This window comes from Paralichthys olivaceus, chromosome 10 (assembly GCF_024713975.1).
Source record: "Paralichthys olivaceus isolate ysfri-2021 chromosome 10, ASM2471397v2, whole genome shotgun sequence".
Lineage (NCBI taxonomy): Eukaryota > Metazoa > Chordata > Actinopteri > Pleuronectiformes > Paralichthyidae > Paralichthys > Paralichthys olivaceus.
In genome coordinates, this window is record NC_091102.1 from 13987535 (window position 1) to 14006409 (window position 18875).

At 39.0% G+C, this 18875-nt stretch overlaps 1 protein-coding gene across 2 annotated transcripts in view; it reads left to right on the forward strand.

The window, feature by feature from the left end:
• The window catches only part of erbb4b (erb-b2 receptor tyrosine kinase 4b), a 280908-nt gene that overhangs the window by 192165 nt on the left and 69868 nt on the right, over positions 1-18875 (forward strand). For both annotated transcript variants that reach the window (XM_069533004.1, XM_069533003.1), the window contains exons 8-13: positions 64-177; positions 706-832; positions 1336-1409; positions 6236-6326; positions 8354-8553; positions 14531-14663. In XM_069533004.1, the coding sequence (XP_069389105.1) occupies positions 64-177; positions 706-832; positions 1336-1409; positions 6236-6326; positions 8354-8553; positions 14531-14663 (739 nt within the window). The remainder of the gene's footprint in view (positions 1-63; positions 178-705; positions 833-1335; positions 1410-6235; positions 6327-8353; positions 8554-14530; positions 14664-18875) is intronic.

Sequence of the window (18875 nt, forward strand, 5' to 3'; positions counted from 1 at the left end):
AAACAGAAGCCATCTGTGTTTGGCATTTGCAGTGAATAGGTTATTGTTTTTGTTTTTTTTCAGATAACTATGTGGTGGACCAGAGCTCCTGCGTTAGAGCGTGCCCCAGCAACAAGATGGAGGTTGAGGAGAACCGCATTAAGATGTGCATTCCTTGCACCGACATCTGCCCAAAAGGTAACCCACAAGTAGATGTTCTATGGTTACTTAATTCCCCCTTTTTTGTATCCATCTATGGTTTTATTTTTGGCATAAATAAGTATTGGTAATAAATCACTGTTCATTTAGGACAAACCATGATGAACATCAACAAACAACATTAATTATGTGATATGTTATGTCTATAATCATGATAAACAAACAGGGCTGTCAGTGGCGTCTACACAGCTTCTTGTAAATCACAACATCAAATCCCATTTGCCATATAATCTGCAGATTTTTCTATATCGCTTTTTGCCTTTTTGAAAAAGTTATGCCTCTTGTCTACTGCAAAAACAGAGCAGAAGTTTCAAGTTTGGGAGAAAATTAGCCTTTGAAACAGGGTTCATAGAAAAGTTTTATTTTTGAGAAATATGAAAAAGTCACTGAAATGAGCCAAATACTTGTAACTTCTTCTTCTTATCACTATTTTAAATCTCCATTGTTTTAGCATGCTAAAGCATTCAATCAAATTCATTCTTTTTGCCCTCTCACTGTCTATTCCAGCGTGCGATGGTATCGGTACAGCCAGCCTCCAGGCTGCTCAGACTGTTGACTCCAACAACATTGACAAGTTTGTCAATTGCACCAAAATCAATGGCAACCTGGTGTTCCTCATTACTGGAATCAAAGGGTGAGTGTTGAGAACATTTAGCTCATCAGATTGATAAAAGATGAGGTAAAATAGTAGATCTGTAATCACACTTATTTGCATATTTTGTTTTGTTTAAAGAGTTTTGTCTTTAAAATCTGAATAATCTTAAATCTAAACAAGACTGTATGTATGTGTTTATGATTTATCCTACAGAGTTTTAAAGAGTTGGTTGGTATATACAAGTATAGAAGGTCACCGTGAAACCACAAAGGAAAAATGCGTTTATTATATTTGGTTAAATATCTGTCTACATGCATGCAAGTTATCAGTCTATAATTTTAGTGAGCTGTGTTTAAAGTAAATAGATTCTACACAAAGATCACATGAATCACTGTTGTGTCCCATGGGTAAATTCAGCTCATTTGTATCTCTGTCATTAAAAAGATTCTTTGTTTGTCTCTTATCTGTGCAGCATAAAAGGCAAAAGCTTTGTTCTTTCCTTTTTATTTTATGTTGTTCTGATTTCCAATTGTCATTCACAGGGACGTCTACCACAATATCGAAGCTTTAGACCCAGAAAAGCTCAGCGTGTTCCGCACCGTTCGGGAGATCACAGGTGAGTAATATCACTCGTACAGTATACATCTGTACACATGCATGCAAATGAATAAAAATAGAAATAAATAACAATACTTTATCCTTCAACCACCCTCTTTATTCCGTATAGTGTGCACATGGTCGCGCGCGCATGCGTGCGTGCGTGCGTGCGTGCATGCGTGCGTGCGTGTGTGTGTGTGTGTGTGTGTGTGTGTGTGTATTTGCCCAAGTCTACCTCAACCTTTTTCCCCCCTGGGACTGTGAGACTGTCCACACCAAGGACAGACATTGCAGCACAAGATGAATATCAGATGAGTCTTTCAATCTCCTCTGTCTCTGCTGCTGCTCCTCCCTCTGGGAGTCCCTAGCCTTGAGTCCCTCAGTCCCAGCTCTCCCTTCACGCACCATGAAGAAAAGATCCAGAACATGTGGTGCGCATCGTTAATCCTCCTGCTCCCTTATGCCACTGCCTCCTCTGAGCCACATGTACGCTGTCATTCCTCCAGCTTAGACATTTGACAACGCCGTCAGAGAGAAGCCTTGTATCGCCGATGTGGCAGAGAATCTTCCAGTAGAATATTGTTAGTGACGTTTTTGAGTCATGACGGGGGTTTACAAATCAGAAGTTTGATTAATCAGGAGCCCCAGTTACAGCTTCCCCGTGAAAAGACATATCCACTTAAATATGATGATGTCTGATGTCATTGTCTGTTATTGTCTTTATTGTTGTAAAAAAGAAAATCTGGAAAACAGCTTAGTTGCCTCCTTTGCAACTAATAAAAAGGAACTGCAAGTGTAGTTGATGGTAATTATTCTGTAAATGCAATATTTGTGAAGATAAATGAACAATGTATTAAGAGCCAGGATAAATGTAGTTGATTAAGGCCCGTTCTGAGTTTCTCTACCTGCTCAGCTTTACCGCTTTTGTGGCGCCATCGCATCCTTGTGATTTATGATCTAAATATCCCTCTGAGACTCGGCTATAAAAACAGCTGCTTTATTGTTCAAAAACAAAGAATGGTTGAATTTTTTTGGGCCAAATTCTGTATCAAAAATCAATATATTTTAATGATGCGTCCATTTCCATTTGGTTTGGCATTGGAAATAAGTTGTGATCCACTCACTGAAAATTACTTGAACCTTTTGCAATGAGAACAAACTGAATGACAACAAAAAAAGATATCAGATGGGAAATACGCTGATGTAACAATCAAAAAACAAGACCACAAATCTGTATCAGCGTGACAGAGATCATTGAATAAACCTTGAGCTTGGTCTAAAACAGATTTCCTCTCAGGATGACTGAGCAAAATGCAAAATATCCAAGGTAGGACAGATGAAATAAACGTGCATAATCAGCTGTTGTCTGTGTAAATCTCATCAGATTGTGAGTGCGGACTGTTTGAATTGGACAGCAAATTACGTGGTCTGCTTTTTACACTTATTGCTTTATATTCAGCCAGAGTCACCTAATTTTTATCTGCAGCAATGACCATAAGTGCAATGTCTTCTAAATGCACGTTCAAACATTTAATTAAAATTTGCCTGGACTAGTTCAAAAACCTGGCTTCCAAGGGTGTTTGGTTTTCCCTCTGCTTCGGTTTGTGATGGCAGCTTGAGAGGAGGTGACGTGGACCAACCATTGGCCAAACACCATGTAGTCAGAGATGTGTGTCAGCTGGGCTTGTCATCTCTCCGAGCTGTCAAGAGAACGTGACCGCTGACTGAGGCAGCCAACCTGCCTCTGTGACCCTGGGGTTACAACCAGCATTGCTCTTGCTTTCAAATGAGCTGTGCAGGAGGACAGCTCTCATCAACAACACGTCCATCTGTCCCTCTCCAGTCCCTCTCCAGTCCCTCTCCAATCCCACTCTCTGTTTTTTTATTAACATCTTTAAAGACATATCACCAGGTCAGGTTTCACCCAAAGAGTGCTTAAGCACTTCAGCATAGGTGGGTTTCTCATTGTTGGGGCTCAGAATGTAATCATCCCAACGTAAGCGCTCTTAACCTTTGCTTTTGAGCTCATGGCCTTCTTCTTTAATTGGCTCCGCACTGTAATTTGCTGTGTGCATTGGTGTGCCACTGATGTGTCTCTCAGTGGCAAATAACCGGTCTTTTCACTTCGCCTTTTCTGCACAAAACCACTCAGCGAGGTGCTTCAGCAAATCCTTCCTGCCAGCTGTATCTCCTGAGATGTGGTCATTTAGGTTTATGGGCAAGCAAAGATTCAGATACATGAACCTATTAATTCGTTAAAGAGAGATCTTGTCGTATGCATCAAATAACATGAAAGTACCAAAACCAATAATATGGTTTTCATCTAACACCTTAAAGATTTTCACTATACTCATTGATTTGACCTCAAAATCTTCTTTTTTTTTGTCCTTTTTTAATCATTGTCTATAAGTTTAGATAGACACTGACAAACTCTTTCAGAATGAGACATTATCTTGATTATCTTGAGTTTACATGACTTTCTAACAGAATATTCCATTCATATTCCTGTTTACACGTTACACAGCATGGCCCAATTATGACTCACATAGAAATGATGTGCACACTGAACCGCGTCTGATGTTTTCTCCAGTTTTAAAGGCCCAACCTGAAATAGTTCAATGTAAGACGCTACAGTAAACCATTTTAGTTGTCTTTCTATTTCTGGAAAGGCTACAACTCCTTTTTACTCTTCCATCTTGTTTACACCCAGGTCATGTGGCGTCAAGCATGACATGTCCACATAATTATTCACGTCTTAATTCAATTCTTGCATATTCCAAGTAAAATATTATGGTAAGCAGAGAATGCTGTTTAAACAGTCAGAATAAGACAAGGCTGTGTTAGTGATGTCTATTTAAACTTAGTCATTGTTAATTTATTTGGTTGTTTATTTTGATCATCTTTGTATCCTGGACATGAAAATCTTATCTTTCTGTGTTTTCTTCACTATGTTGAAACTTTACATGTTGAACACTAAAAAGAGTGAATATATAATCAGAGTCTTTCAGCCCATGATGAGTGAGGTGATCAATATTTTGCTGAAGGTCATCTTGACAGACTTGTTTAAGAAAGATGACCATTTCTCTTTTCCCCTCCTTCACCACTAAGTCATTTCAGAAATACAAATGTACAACCTTCAGACCAAAACCCCATTGTCCAATTTTTCTTTTAAATGCAGCTTTCAGAATAAAAGTTTTACAAACCTGCAGTTGTCTGTAACCACCTTGTGCAGGTCAAAGCCTGTGTGTGATGTTAATGCAGTATTACATTAGCTAGAGACAAGTGTGCAGCAGGCAGTGGCTTGTTACCTTGATTAGGAAGCACCCGCACTACCCCCACCCTCCCCCCCAAAAGAGCATTATGACGGAGCTGTGAGGTGCCTCGGCACTGCAGGTTTTGTCATTAAGACAATTAGTGTCGACAAGTACAAGGCTAACGATTGTGTAGCACTGCTGCCTCTGGGCTGAGGTTGCGCTCACCATCCTAAAACTACACACCATGAAGTCAGGAACGGGAAAGCAATAAACAACCTGGACAAAAACTAGAATCAAAAGCAATTGCTTCCTTTTTTTCTTTTTTTCTCCTGCAGTGGGTGTTAATATTCTGTGTAAATATCACATAAAACATATAGAATAAGAATTCTCATCACAGTTCCATTATAATGGTATTACAGCAATGTCGTGCCCTCTCTTTGAAAAGAGGTGAAGGAGTAAAAAGTCTAATAAAGTATAGTAACTATTATATGCATTGTTTTTTTTTTCCATTTCGAAAAAATGGTAATTATATTGGATTTACTCTGCTTCCCTGTTTTAAACCTCTTCGGTATCGGTGTGAGAGCATGCATCAAATTCAGCCCATGTCCATTTGCAGGAGCCCTGGTGTGTGCTCCCTCACAATTACCTGACATTCTCTCTCTCTCTCTCTCTCTCTCTCTCGCTCATTTCCTCATCAAACATTCGCTCAGACCCTGCTCACCTGAGATTGACATAGAAAAAAAAACAAAATGCACAAAACGATGGTCCATGAACTGAATAAGGTGCTATTGAAGGTTATTGCTCCCTTGTCAACATGTATCTCCACAACTCCCCTCCCTTTCTGAATAAACAATATGATTTGTCCAGTGGGAAGGAAACACGCAGTGTAATATAATGGAGTCAGATACTACTCATTGATTGGAGGACTTACCGCACTGCCCATCACACCCATGGGGTCTTTCCCTCACCTATCAACCACCTCCTCTGTCATGGAGGCAGACATGTGGCCTCTAATGCTCAAGTAATTTTGTGAATATCTTTCTTACTTTTTCTCCATCCTCTCCACCTCTTTTCTTCCACCTGCCGCCCGTGGTCCCATCGCCTCATCCAACCATTTTGTTTGTCATCTGGCATTAGCGAGGGGACTGTACCCTCCTCGCGTTCTTCTGCTAAATATTTTATATTTCTGAATCCATAATTGAAAATACTAAATGAACTCCAGCCATCCTCTTAGCTATTCATTTAATCATTTGAATTATTCAAAGGTAGAGTGGCAGATAAAGAAAATGCAAAAAAATATTGATAAATCAAACTTTACACTCAGGCATAACTGGCATTGAGCTCCTCTCTCGGGGGTTGCCATGCCTATGGCAGTTTTCTGAGTTGTGCTTGGCTGCTTTCAGATGAGACTCAGGTGGTGCGGTTACTGTGGTCCCTGGCATGCTGCTAATTTCACAGAGATGCCAACTCACCCTGCTCATTTTATTGTTGCCACTGTGTGAAATAGAGGACATGATAGACAGTCAGTACACCGGTGAGTCATTAAAAAATCCTCTTTGTGTGTGTGTGTCTGTGTCTGTCCCCCATTTAGGCTTTCTGAACATCCAGTCTTGGCCTGACAACATGACAGACTTGAATGTTTTCTCCAACCTGGCAACTATTGGGGGAAGAGCGCTGTACAGGTACACACCTGAGAATACAATAACCTTGCTGTGATTATTTTTTTGAACCTGTGAGTGTAATTTATATCATTACACTGCCTCAGACAGAGCACAGTGCTTGTACAGGAGACAGCAAACTGTTCAAATAAATGATTTAGTTTTTATGTTGTTGTGAAAACATGGAGCAAAACACCCGTCTTCTCTCAAATTTAAACCTCTTCAATTTTAGTGGTGGTTGAATATTGTCAAATTTTTCAAAATCCATTAATGATAATGTCTTACCACAATTGTACAAGATAAATGTCTGTACACTTTTAACAACAGCTGTATAACAAATCACAACCAAGTTTGAGCAATTCAAGAATTGAATTGCATTTGCTTTACAGTATAGTACAACTGAGCATATCAAATGACCTTCATCTTTTTAAGATCAAATGTTTCATTTAAAATGAAATGGAACAACATGCTGCTATGCTGCTAAAGTGATTTGTGATTTGCTCTGCAATTTCATTTGTTGCTAACTTTACAACATTTACAATAAAGTATCTGCTAGTGCCTTTACAAATGTCCAAATATGTGCGACTATAGCATTACATTGTGTTATATTGTTATATTGATATTTTATATTTTATGCAACTTAATAGTTAATATATTTTGGGTCATGTTTCTGTTAAATAAGACACGTCTTCATGATGCTTGTACGAGAAGTGACTTACTGGTTCTTAAACAACGATGTGTGATGATTTTGTTTTTATCAACTCCTTTAATCTGATAGAGGAATAATTATCATTTAAGTTCTAGGGATATGTCTGAAGGTGCTCTTTAAGTTTAAAATGACATTTGGATAGAAACAGAGTTTCTGAATGCACAGTGTGGACGGTTTAATACAGTGCGTCTCCGTGTGTGCGCCCGAAGGTGCTCATGAGGGTGTGCGTGCACTTGTGTGTCATCCACCTGCAGATGGAAACAGCAGGCTGCAGTACAAATTATAGCATGCCACCCACCTTTGGCCCGAGCTTGATCTTGCATACCCTCTGTATATGTGATGGCTCTGGCACCCTGCTGGCCTCCTGTCATTTTTAGACTAAGCAATTGTGGCTTATGGGAAAGGGTGGCGGTCAGCTTCGAAGACAAATAGGAGGAAAGAGAGGACTGTGGGTAGAATGATAAAAAAAATCTAAATCAATTAAGTCAGTCTGTTAAAGCTACATTTTTGCATCACATATAAAAAACTATATACAAAAAGCATTAAGAAGATGCAGTCTGTTAATTACAGTTTGATAAAACAAAAGTGTTAAAGGTGCATGTCATTTTGAAATGATGATATTGTTTGTACAGGAAACAAAACCATTATGGAAATAATTAGGAACAGTTTTCATGCTGATGTGGAGGTGTTTTTGTTTTTTTCTTCAAATTAACCTCATGTAGTTATTAGAAGTGGGTTTTCTACCGATGCTCTCTTTGGAGTTTGCACAGAAATCCAGCACATTTCCATTGCAATCTGACTCAGTGGCTGGCAGTGCAGAGTGTGATGTAGAGGCCTGCTAGGTCTCATTTACAAGATCAAGAGTAGGGCTCAGAGGTAGCACAAGGTATAGGGTGCAAGTAATGTGAAAAAAAATGTTAAAATATAATGATTTTGATCAGAAAATACAGTGAGAACTCAAATGAATTGATTCTTAGTTGAGCTGCAGTGCATGTTATCATAAAGAAGTGTTTATTTATTTAGTTTGTTGTCCATATGTTTTATTTCTATGGATTATTTACAAATCTAAATATATATATATATATATATATATATATAATCTAAATTCCAGAATATTGAACAAAAACAGTTTCAACAATTTTGAATTTAATACAATCACATGTTAAAAACATGAATTTATCCCAGAATACTGACCCAAGCATCATCCACTGAGAATTAAAACCATCTTTTCCTTCCCTCCCTCCTCTTCACTCTTGCTCCTTTCTTTTTTGCCCCTTTTCCTGTTCCGTCTCATCCGTTGTACTTCTCTTGTGGTCCTCCTTCTGCCTTTCCTCCCTCTCAGTGGAATCTCCCTGCTGGTGTTGAAGCAGCAGGGCATCTCATCACTGCAGCTGCAGTCTCTAGGAGAGATCAGCGCCGGGAACGTCCACATTGCTGAGAACAGTCAGCTTTGCTACTACAACACTGTCAACTGGACGAGACTGTTTCGTGCTGGAAACCAGAAGGTTCTGGTCCGTAACAACCGAACCCCACAGCAGTGCTGTAAGCTCACACAGAAACATAAAAAAAACTCAAATCAATACAATTTAACTGCAACATCTCCCAGCATGTTTTCCATTACTTATTTAAACCACCAGTGAATAATAATGCAAGTAAGCTGTACATCATTACAACACAGGAGGCACACTGTATTATGCTCATATTTAGGTTCAGGATTTTAATTAGTTTTTGGAATTTGAAAAAGGTTTAATGTTTAGGAAATGCATCACTCTCCTCATACTGTTCATTGCTGCAGCTCCTCTCTTCAGCCTCTGGGTTTCAGGAACCTCAGGAGCTGTGTTTTCTGTGGGGGAGAGGAGCACACTTGACTTTAGGCCTTTTCACTCTTGGGCCTTTAACATATACACAAAGGTATTACACACTAGAGGGAAGAAAAAACAGATAAAGCATAATATGTACAGGTCACAAATGAAAACATTCCACTTTTGGAAAAGAGCACTATCCCAGAGCTGAAAGAAAACAGATTTCCAACAATGGGATCAACATATTGTGTGTTGCATTGCATTTTATTAACCAGTCCAATTTGCTTTGTATCCCATTGTGGTAGAAATATGTGCCACTCAAAAAAAGGATAACAATCTCTTGGCATATTAAATCTAGTAAACCTGTGAAAAAAGATTTTATTTGAGAAAGAAACTCAAATTCAGGACCTTTATCATCATTGATGACATAGAGTTATTTTGTTGACAGTGAAAAGTCGAACATGTTTTTCATGTCAATTATCAGGGCCTTGATAAGACGGCAATTTATCAGCACACATTATGTCATCAACATTCAACATGTACTGTATCAAACTGAATAACAAACACGTGTAGAATCCTAATTTGACAAATAATTACCATAATCCTCTATTTATTGTGTCTCCACCTTTTGAAGCACACAAGGCCTCTTACAGTCATGAGGTTCTGTCAGTAACATTTAACCCAAGGTTGAAATAGAAAACCTTTGAGCCACAACTGTCTTTGGGTTGCAGCTGTTAGTTTTCTAGAAAGTGTATAAGATGGAAACAATTTCTAAAGCACTGATTATAAATCTCTGACAAACTGTGGGGGACTTTTTGGAGGATATAAGATGTTCAATATTTAATTCTAATCCTCACTGTTGTGCACTCTATTTTCACACTTTATTTTTGTGTTCTACTCTAATATACCCTGTCAGTTGAGCATCTCCAGGCACCATCAAGAGAGTTTTCTTTCTTGTTTCCCGCCTTGACAGACTTGTTCGAATGTATGAAGGGGTTACAGATTGGAAGATTACGGTGAAATATATTTGAGATTTACTGTGGAACTGAAGACTGAGAAATTGGGATTGCTATCCTGACACAAAATCAGCTTTAGCTAAAACTCATTTTTGGATTTTTAGATCCACTCTCAAGTCTCAAAACTGAAATCAAGTTGATAACTTTGAGGGAAAAGGAACATCTGCTGCTTCTGTTAAGGGACTTTGAAACACAAATTTCTGGGTGAGCAGATTATCTTTTTTAGATCTTCACAGTGTTTCCTAAAGTCAACGGTAATCACAATTATCTGTCTGCTGCTTGAGTGGAAGCTATTATCTCACTAATTTGAAAACAATCCGATATCATACGGCTAATTTACCAGGAGAAGCATTCGGGGAATGCAAGGTTTGGTCAAGTTAAAATTGGCAAATAAGTCATTCGATGAGTTAAAAATTGCTTCTAAAAATGGAAGAGCTTTTATTATCTCACTGCCACAAGTGTTAAAACATTATTCATTTATGTATAATGTTCATTAATGAGCCAGTATTTGCATTATTGAGTTGGCCCCTTTTCACTGTTCATGTGCTCCTTTCCCCTGGGCCAGTCCTTAGTGTTGAACTCTCTCTCTCTCTCTCTCTCTCTCTCTCTCTCTCTCTCTCTCTCTCTCTCTCTCTCTCTCTCTCTCTCGCTCACACACACTTAAGTGACTTTGAAGACTTTGGGTGAGAATCAAGAGTCACACACTGCTCTCTCTGACATGGCTCTGCATGTGTTCAGCTGTGTGTGTGTGCGTGTGCGTGCGTGTGCGTGCACTTCCACACTTGACTGAGCCTAGCAGGGACTGGAAAAGGGCAGGTCTCGCAGCCTTGCAGGACAGCAGAGACAGAGGACAAGGAGTCTGCATGTGCCCATTTATTTATAGCTGAAGTACTTTTACTGATGTAGAAACTGCATCAGGTTGTTGGAGAAACCTAAAACCAAAGCAACTTGTTTTTACAATAGCACTTTCTGTAAGATGAAGAAAAACAGCTAAGAATGGTGAATTTGTTAAATGCATTTAGAATCAAATCATACTGCAGAGGTGTTTTCAAATTATAATAAAAGCCATCGTATATTACTATAGTTGGTCTGGTCACATCATCAGTCCCTTTTTCCCCTGATAAAGGGTTTTTGGGGGGAGTGTTCCTTTACTACATTCAAGGAGCTAATGGCCGTAGGTATTGTATGCTTTACAGATGAAAAGCCCTTTGTGGCAAACTCAGTGGGATGAAAGGAAAAAACGTTTACACTACTTAAAGTTAAAAGTTATCCACTCAAGTTTCTGTACCCTCATTAAGGCCATAGAATTAAGAAAGTTGAGTATTTTGGGTAGTTTCAGATTTTAATCGCAGATGACATTCTGTCTGTAGCTTGAGTCTTACAATGGAATGTCCTCTTTTGCTTTTGATGAAAATTACTTGGTTTTTAAAAGAAGAATTATTCATTGTGCATTTAACTGCCCACTTTCAGCATTAATAACTCTTTTGACTGAGTGCTTCTGAGAGGAGGGTCTGCTTACTTTGGTGCCATGAATAAAGGATGAAAAGTCCAAGGTTTCAAGCACCAGGACTTTATCATATTGGACGAAACAGAATCTTCAAGGCTAAGACTGAGTCCTTAAATTTCTTGATTGCAAAGAATTGTTAGGGTTTTATAATGGGCATTGGACCACGGACCTTTTCGAAAAAACATGTGAAGAAAGGTCAAACCTTGGGCAAGCAAGTACACTGCTATTAACTGCTGAGTGCACTCAGAAGAGCACAGTTTTGGCTAGAGAAACAATTTTCAGTGCCACAGTTTCTTCAGAATCACCTTAAAGGCCGTGCACTGCACATACATCATAAACCCATACAGCTGATATGAACTATTGTTGGATTAGACCACACTGTAGGACTGGGCGGGTTCATGCAGACCATAAATGGCATGATGAATTTCCCCTTTGCATGGGGTCCAGTTGACATCTTGTAATTCCTATCGTTACAATGGAAAGATCTTTGATGGGTTTTCAGGGCCTTTAATAGATTGTACTCCTGGGTGGAACATTTCTGAGTAGGCGTACCTGACAGTACAAGTCTATAGTCTTCACACTCTATCTGGATACTCGTAAAATGCATGTTTCACATCATGTGAACCGTTTTTCGTTGAAGAAATGTTTCCATGTCAGAATATAGAGGGCCTAGCTGTAAAGAATGAGAGTCATGATGGCCAAAACTGATCCCACTTTGGGGAAAATGATTATAAATTAGTAATATCCAAGAACATAATAAATAAATAATTTCTAAAAGTAAAAAATACTTTCAGAAAACACAGAAAATGTAAAAATTGGTATTATTAAGTATTGTCTGGGATTAAGACTACAAGTGAAAAGACACAACAGATACATGATCCATATTCATGTACATCATCACAACAGATATAGGACCAATAGTTTACTATACAGATTAGTATAACTCCGATACTGTCACTAGAAGATGAAATTATTGTATATTATAGGAATTTGGTCTTTTTGATTATACATCGTAGAGAGGTTTTGTAAACAAATGTAGTTAAAACAAGTAAAAATATATTTAATATGTTTTTTCACATAAACACAATCTGTCGTATCCGCTTTCACCAGGGTGATATCATTTTGGATTTATAGTAATTCACAGATTTTATTGATGTCAAGTTTTTTTCACATAAAGATAGAATTATGCTTTACACATTTTAACAAAGCTCTCCACACATTCAGAGATTTTCACATTGACTTCTTATTCTGGCAAAAAAAAAATCTCTGGTTGAGTTTTCGGGATTTCTATGATTTTTTTTTAACAACCCAGTGAAAAGCCCCGTGTGAAAAGCATTGTCTTCTCAGGAATCTAAGATTTAATTCATGTTATTTCCACATGATGTATTATTCAGATAATTACCCAGACCCACACTCTTTAGTCGTTTCAATAGCTGCTCTGAATTACTCTGTGTTGGCTTTGATACAGAAAAGAGGGATGCAGGGAAGTGCAGGCAACAGTCGAGGTCCACACACTGTGTTTTTCCTTATTCTTTTCTTTTCTTATTGTTTGTTTTTTCTAAGATTATTTTTCCTCTTGCCTCCTAATTTCCTTCCTCACTTACGTACTTGCTTCCTTCCTGCTGAAAAGCCCCATGTGTTTTTGTTTTCTGACCGTGTCAGAAACATCTGAGGTTGGCATCTTTTTTGATCTTGTTGTATGGTTAAGAAACCAACCAACCTCTCCTCCTCCCTTGTTTATTTCCTTTTTTCAGCAGCAACCTTTCTTCTTTGTCTGCAGCGCATGCCTTAGACATGCTACCCTTGGTCACAAACACTGAATTTCTTGTTTTCCCTATGTTTCTGCATCTGAATTTTAAGCAATCTGAACATTGCTGCAGTCGACACCGATCCATCGCCCTTGGCTTACATGTGGCCAGGACTTCGGCAAACAGCAAGAGCCTTTTCACAACAGAGAAGAAAAGAAAAGAGAGGAGAGGAAAGGAGGAGAGAACTCTGGCATATAAGTCTGTTTTTAAAATCCAACGATCAAGGTGGAAGTCACGTCAGGCGCAGATGAGATGATAAAAGTTCCAAGTGTATCTGCAGCGCTGTCACCATGTTGCTCCAACATTCCCATTTCTCTCGCTGTAACACTCCCACGTGTACCGACCTTTGTAGAACCTAGCGCTGAGAGGGGACAAAGGAGTGAGAGAGAGATAAGAGATACAGACACAAGGAGATAATGGAACAGAGTGGATGTAATGGTCTGAGTCTGTTGGTACTATAGAAACACAGAAACAGAGAGAACAGCAAACACAAGGTTCTCAATGAATGGGGAAGGAGAAAGAGACATTTTCTTTCAATGATTGGATCCATCCAAAGTGAATGACACTTGTATCCTTGTAAATCAAAGGTGGGATTGAATCAGGCTTTTAAACAGCCTCCAACACAGAAATGCCCTGTACATTGCATAGGCAGCATATATCCTATATTTTTGGAATGAAAGAGTCATTATCAATATCATGGTCGTTTTCTAAAAAATAAATACAGACAGAAAATTTTATGAGGTGGTTTTTTTTCCACCCTCCCTTTTGTAAGTCGTAGTTAAATAAACAAGTCTGTGTTGCATCTGCTGGTGCTTCCTGCGTCCCACTGGTGCTTCATCACCATTTGTTTAAAAATGTTTAAATTCAGGCATCGCAGCAGACACTTCCTCCTTTGCCAGTTGCACACTTAAACACAAAGTTTTTATATAAATACAAAGCAACACAGTACAAGGTCAGCTTGAAGTTCATCCAGGAGAGTAATTAGCCTTGTTCAGTGCATCTTCTTTGACGATTTCTTCTTTATGAAATAGGGACATCACTGTCCTTCAGTCTTATAACTCTTCACATGCTCCTCTGTCTTGTTGCGATTGCTCCTACCATTTTTTTAAGAGAGCAACATAACACAAAAACATACTTTTTATAGGCCAAATGAACAGCTGCTTAGGAAGCACAGAAACTTGCAATTTGCATGTGCCTTTGCAGATCTGTGTCTTTTTAAATAAATAATGTGATTACTTTGGCTAATTTTATATTCAGATAATTTAGGGCAATTTTTGGTTTATTCTCTGTGTCTGCATCGGCGACGAGTCATTAAACCACAGTTAAATTACATTCTAATTCTTTGCTGTTACTCTCCCTGTCTTTGTATATGTTTGTACTGAGCAGCCAGGGAGCACATGGTGTGTGACCCGCTGTGTTCAGACGCAGGATGCTGGGGTCCTGGCCCGAACCAGTGCCTCTCCTGCAGATACTTCAGCCGTGGACGAACTTGTGTGGAGACTTGCAACCTTTATGAAGGGTGAGCTATGCATGTACACGAAACATCAACACAGCAGTTATGCTCCAAGGAAAAGAGAGAAGGACTGAAAACATGGGGACATTGATTGAAAAAAATCTATGTTGCACGCATCTGTGATGCATATTTGATAATAAATCAGAACAACAATATGAATAGATATTCTTCTTGTCAGCAAAACCTTGTTTAATACATGTGATGCTCAGTTCACTGAAAGGGAGAGGGAATAATAGTGAACCAAGTCACTTAAAAAAATAAATGATTAAGATAAGTGATTGTGGATTTTGCTAAACTGATTTTCTCACCAAAGGTGAACAAAGTGAAATTGATGATTAAAACTCCCTCTTGTTCCACAGCTGCTTTATTCCACACCAGTCTGAAATACTCTATTCTGTTTAGTCTGCAGCGCTAAAATAGCATGGCTCGCTTTGGACTGAGACCTGTCCTTCAGCAGACAGTGGCAGGGAAACAGGGAAACAACCCTGTCCATGTCCTGACCCTCTCTGTTCTAGACGAGACTGCTGCCGAGTGCACCTGCTCTATCAGGCTGACCAAGACTGTGGCTAAAAGAAAAAAAATAGTCCCTGCCTCACCTCAAACCTCATATTCTTTCGGCATGTAATGCTGCCCCTTTAGTCAGCCTGGAGCAGGTCCTACTCTCTCAGAATCACAGAAACTTCTGAACCTATCTGTGTTCATCACTCTGCCTGTTCTGCTTATTATTAACTGTTGGCTGCAAGGTTTGAAAAGGAGACAGAAACTGATCAGTTTCATTCATGCGTTGTTGTGACTAGTTAGGCATCATAAACAAAACACTCAACAAGGTATATTATAATAGCTGATTTTAAGACACATACTCAAGTCCAGACATTATCCTGGAACTTTACAGAGGGACTGCAAATGAATGAGTCAGTTGCTCCAGACATTTTCTCAAGCTTTTTCAGCCAGCCCCCTGGTAAAATGTCTGTAAGATTCAGAACAAGAGAGTGGTGATGATGATGTTTTTTTACAAAACTGAAAATAAAATACAATACAAATATCTTGCTTCTACATCTAGCTTGTGATGATAAGGGCTGGTGAGGATTTTTACAGTCCTGACTCCTGCAGGCTCGACCCAGACACCACTCCTTGTCTGAATTTTCCAGATATTTTCCTGTTGTGAAAGTGTCTGACCCTGATGATCTCCAGCTGGAAAATCACTGGCAGTTACACCTTTCATTATCAATGACAGTGCAAATATCAATAACTGAGATAGTCTTGCCCCTGAACACAGTGTGTACAGGCCTGCAAAACAAAATGCTTTATATTTGCATGGGTTCTCAGAGCAGTTTTTAATCATTCACAATGCTCTTTGGTTCTTGATATCAAACAGGAAGGAAATCCCTGCCTGGAGTCCTCAGAGTTTGGTTTGTAATTCCACAAGCAGAACTGTGCTTTTCAAGTATTCTCCATCATTATGCTTTCATACTATAACTTGCAGGTTACCAGTGCGGGAAGGATCAAACTGATTTCTATATTAAGCATCTGAAAGAAAGATCCCTGTAAAAAAGATTCCGGAGGAGTTCCAGGAGAGTAAAGCAGCAGTAAAATGTCCACAGATCAAATCAAGATGTAAAAAAGAAAAACACAAATCAACTGATTTCAGTGTGAAATTCTCAAAGGACACTTTATTGTTGGAAAATCTGCTGAACAACTTGCTCATCTAAAGTTACATTTCAGTTGAAGAACAACTCAAGTCTATTGGTGTCAGCTGGAGTATCGTTTTCTGCTTACTATGGGCTTACTCTGCTATGATATCAAAGCCAAAGGGTGAAAGGAACAATTTAAGATGTGGTGGTTTTGAAGCCCCCCCTGCAGAGTGTCAAATTAATAGAGGTCCCTTGACTTTATGCTCTTCACCTCACTATTGAAAGTGATGAGACCTGCTCCCCTGGTGAGTTTTATTAATAACATTTTAGATATTTTACCTTGCAGATCTGATTCAATGACGCTTTTAAGTTCCAAGTTGATCAACAGTGTTTTTTTTGGGGTGGGGGCCGCACTGGAGAGGATTAAGGAGGACCGGAAGGTGGGCTAGGGCAGGGGGGCTAGGCGTGTCACTGCGTGTCACAGTCACTGCTTGCGCACGGGGCCACGCCCTGCCTACCTGTCCACCTGCACGTCAGCACTTCCCACAACCAGACAGGGCTTCACTGAATGCACCTCCCAACCTTCAGCCCTTAACAAAAACAAGGAGGACTGGGGAAGTTAAGGGCTGGATTGAGCAAACATGGCCTGTTGAGTCCATAGACTGTATATAATGATGGACGATGCATTTCCCCTTCCCTCCACTACCTGAAAATGAAGCAAAGTTATCCCATATGCAAACACTACCATCTTGTGCCGGGGACGTCTTTTAGACTCTGCCCGGTAGCATTCAGGGGATGGAGGCATGGTAGCGTTGTCCCTCTGAAATGTAGAAGGCAGAGTTGATAGTTTATACTCCAGTCAGCCAAGAGGTGGCCATCGAGGCACTTTGGCTTCAGTTTTAGGGAGCCGACATGTCGTCCATCTTTATATACCATCTATGGTCAGGCTACGACCCCTGTAGTCAAAACGTTAGTAACTCCTATGTTAAAAATGCCAATGTTTTACTCTAGAAAAACATTTCTCTTGGTTAAACAGTTTGTGAAATTGCTTGTAAAAAGCATAACATGCAGAATTACATTGTATTGCTCATTTTTTGTCCTTTCATCTCAGACTTGTATTGACAACTCAGCATGTGTCAGACAGCAGCTAATCGACAAGGAGCTTGAATTGCCTTATACCTCAAATGATGTATGCACAGCTGTGAAAGTATTTGACAAAGTCAATCAAAGTTATTGTTCAAAATACCAAACAGGCAGTTTAATTTGTCTGCAGGTAGAGCAGCAGGGATTATGCCTAAAAGCTATTTGAGATGACTTTTTGTTTTGCATCAAATCCATATTAAGATTTATTACTCAATGCAAATATGTTGCTGTATATTTGTCACAGACAACATACAGAAAATACAGAAATGCAGACACAACAGACCACCGAGCAGTAGACTGAGCATCAATGATATCTTGCAGCTCCACTGCAGCGTTTATTATGTCAACCAGCACACACGCAGACAAAAGCTTACCTCCCTTGTGTCCTGGAAGGTTTTCTGAAGGCCAGTTGAAGCATAATTAATACTAATTTGATTTAGATCCCACTGGGACGATGACATTTTTTTTCTCTTTCTGAGACGGAACACTCAGTTTTATTTTACTGACCAAGAACTCAAAAGTCTCCTTGTCCTGTAGTGACAAAGGCAAAGTGCCAACTCAGTCGCGCTGTGGTCAGATTTAATGACTTTTGGAGGCCACTCTGGTGTTCTGCTATTATAAGGGGATTGTAGAAATTGAATAAAATGGCACTTAATTTAATAGATTTTTGAAATCGTTGAACCCCTCGCAGGTATTGCACCTTTCAAATGTGTTGACCCCGTGAGTGATGCCATCAGAATTACAGTTAGCTAATTAGCCACACTGCTTGTGTGTGTGTTGGATTACATATTGGCCTCTGTTTCAAAGGTTAGCATTGAAGGAAACAAGGCTCATACTAGCAGATTGCTGCAGACAAATGTATCATCAACTAACAATTTTTCTATTTCAATCCCTCCATTAATCTTGAACCATAGACTCTTTATCCATTCAGACATTAGGAAAATAGGCAACAATTCCGAAAATGTCTTTCTTTTTCACAACTTAATATCTGATTACATCTAATCCATAACAAAAACATGATCATCATAATATAATATATTTTTCATGAATTATCACAGCTGAAAGTCTGATGCATTAAATATTTTTTAAAGGCGGCATTGTTAGCAAGGACAGTAGTTAGAGTCATTAGGTTGGGTTAGTGTGAGTGTTCAATCATTCAAATATTAAGCTTTGGTTTAAAGATGGAAACAATGAAATATGTGTAAATGTTAAAATCACTAACCTCCTTAAACACCTCATACATTAATATATAAAAAGTTACATTCATAAATTGTTACTTAAGCACTTCTTTTGGTGGTTGGTGTGATAAACAGCTGGTGGGTCTTAGATCACCTAGTTTTTACAGGTAGACGTGAATATGTTGAGTGATATTGAATAGAGGGTCAATTAAAGTGTTGTTGTTCAATGTTTTAACTCTTCATACTGTATTTACAGCTTAAGCAAA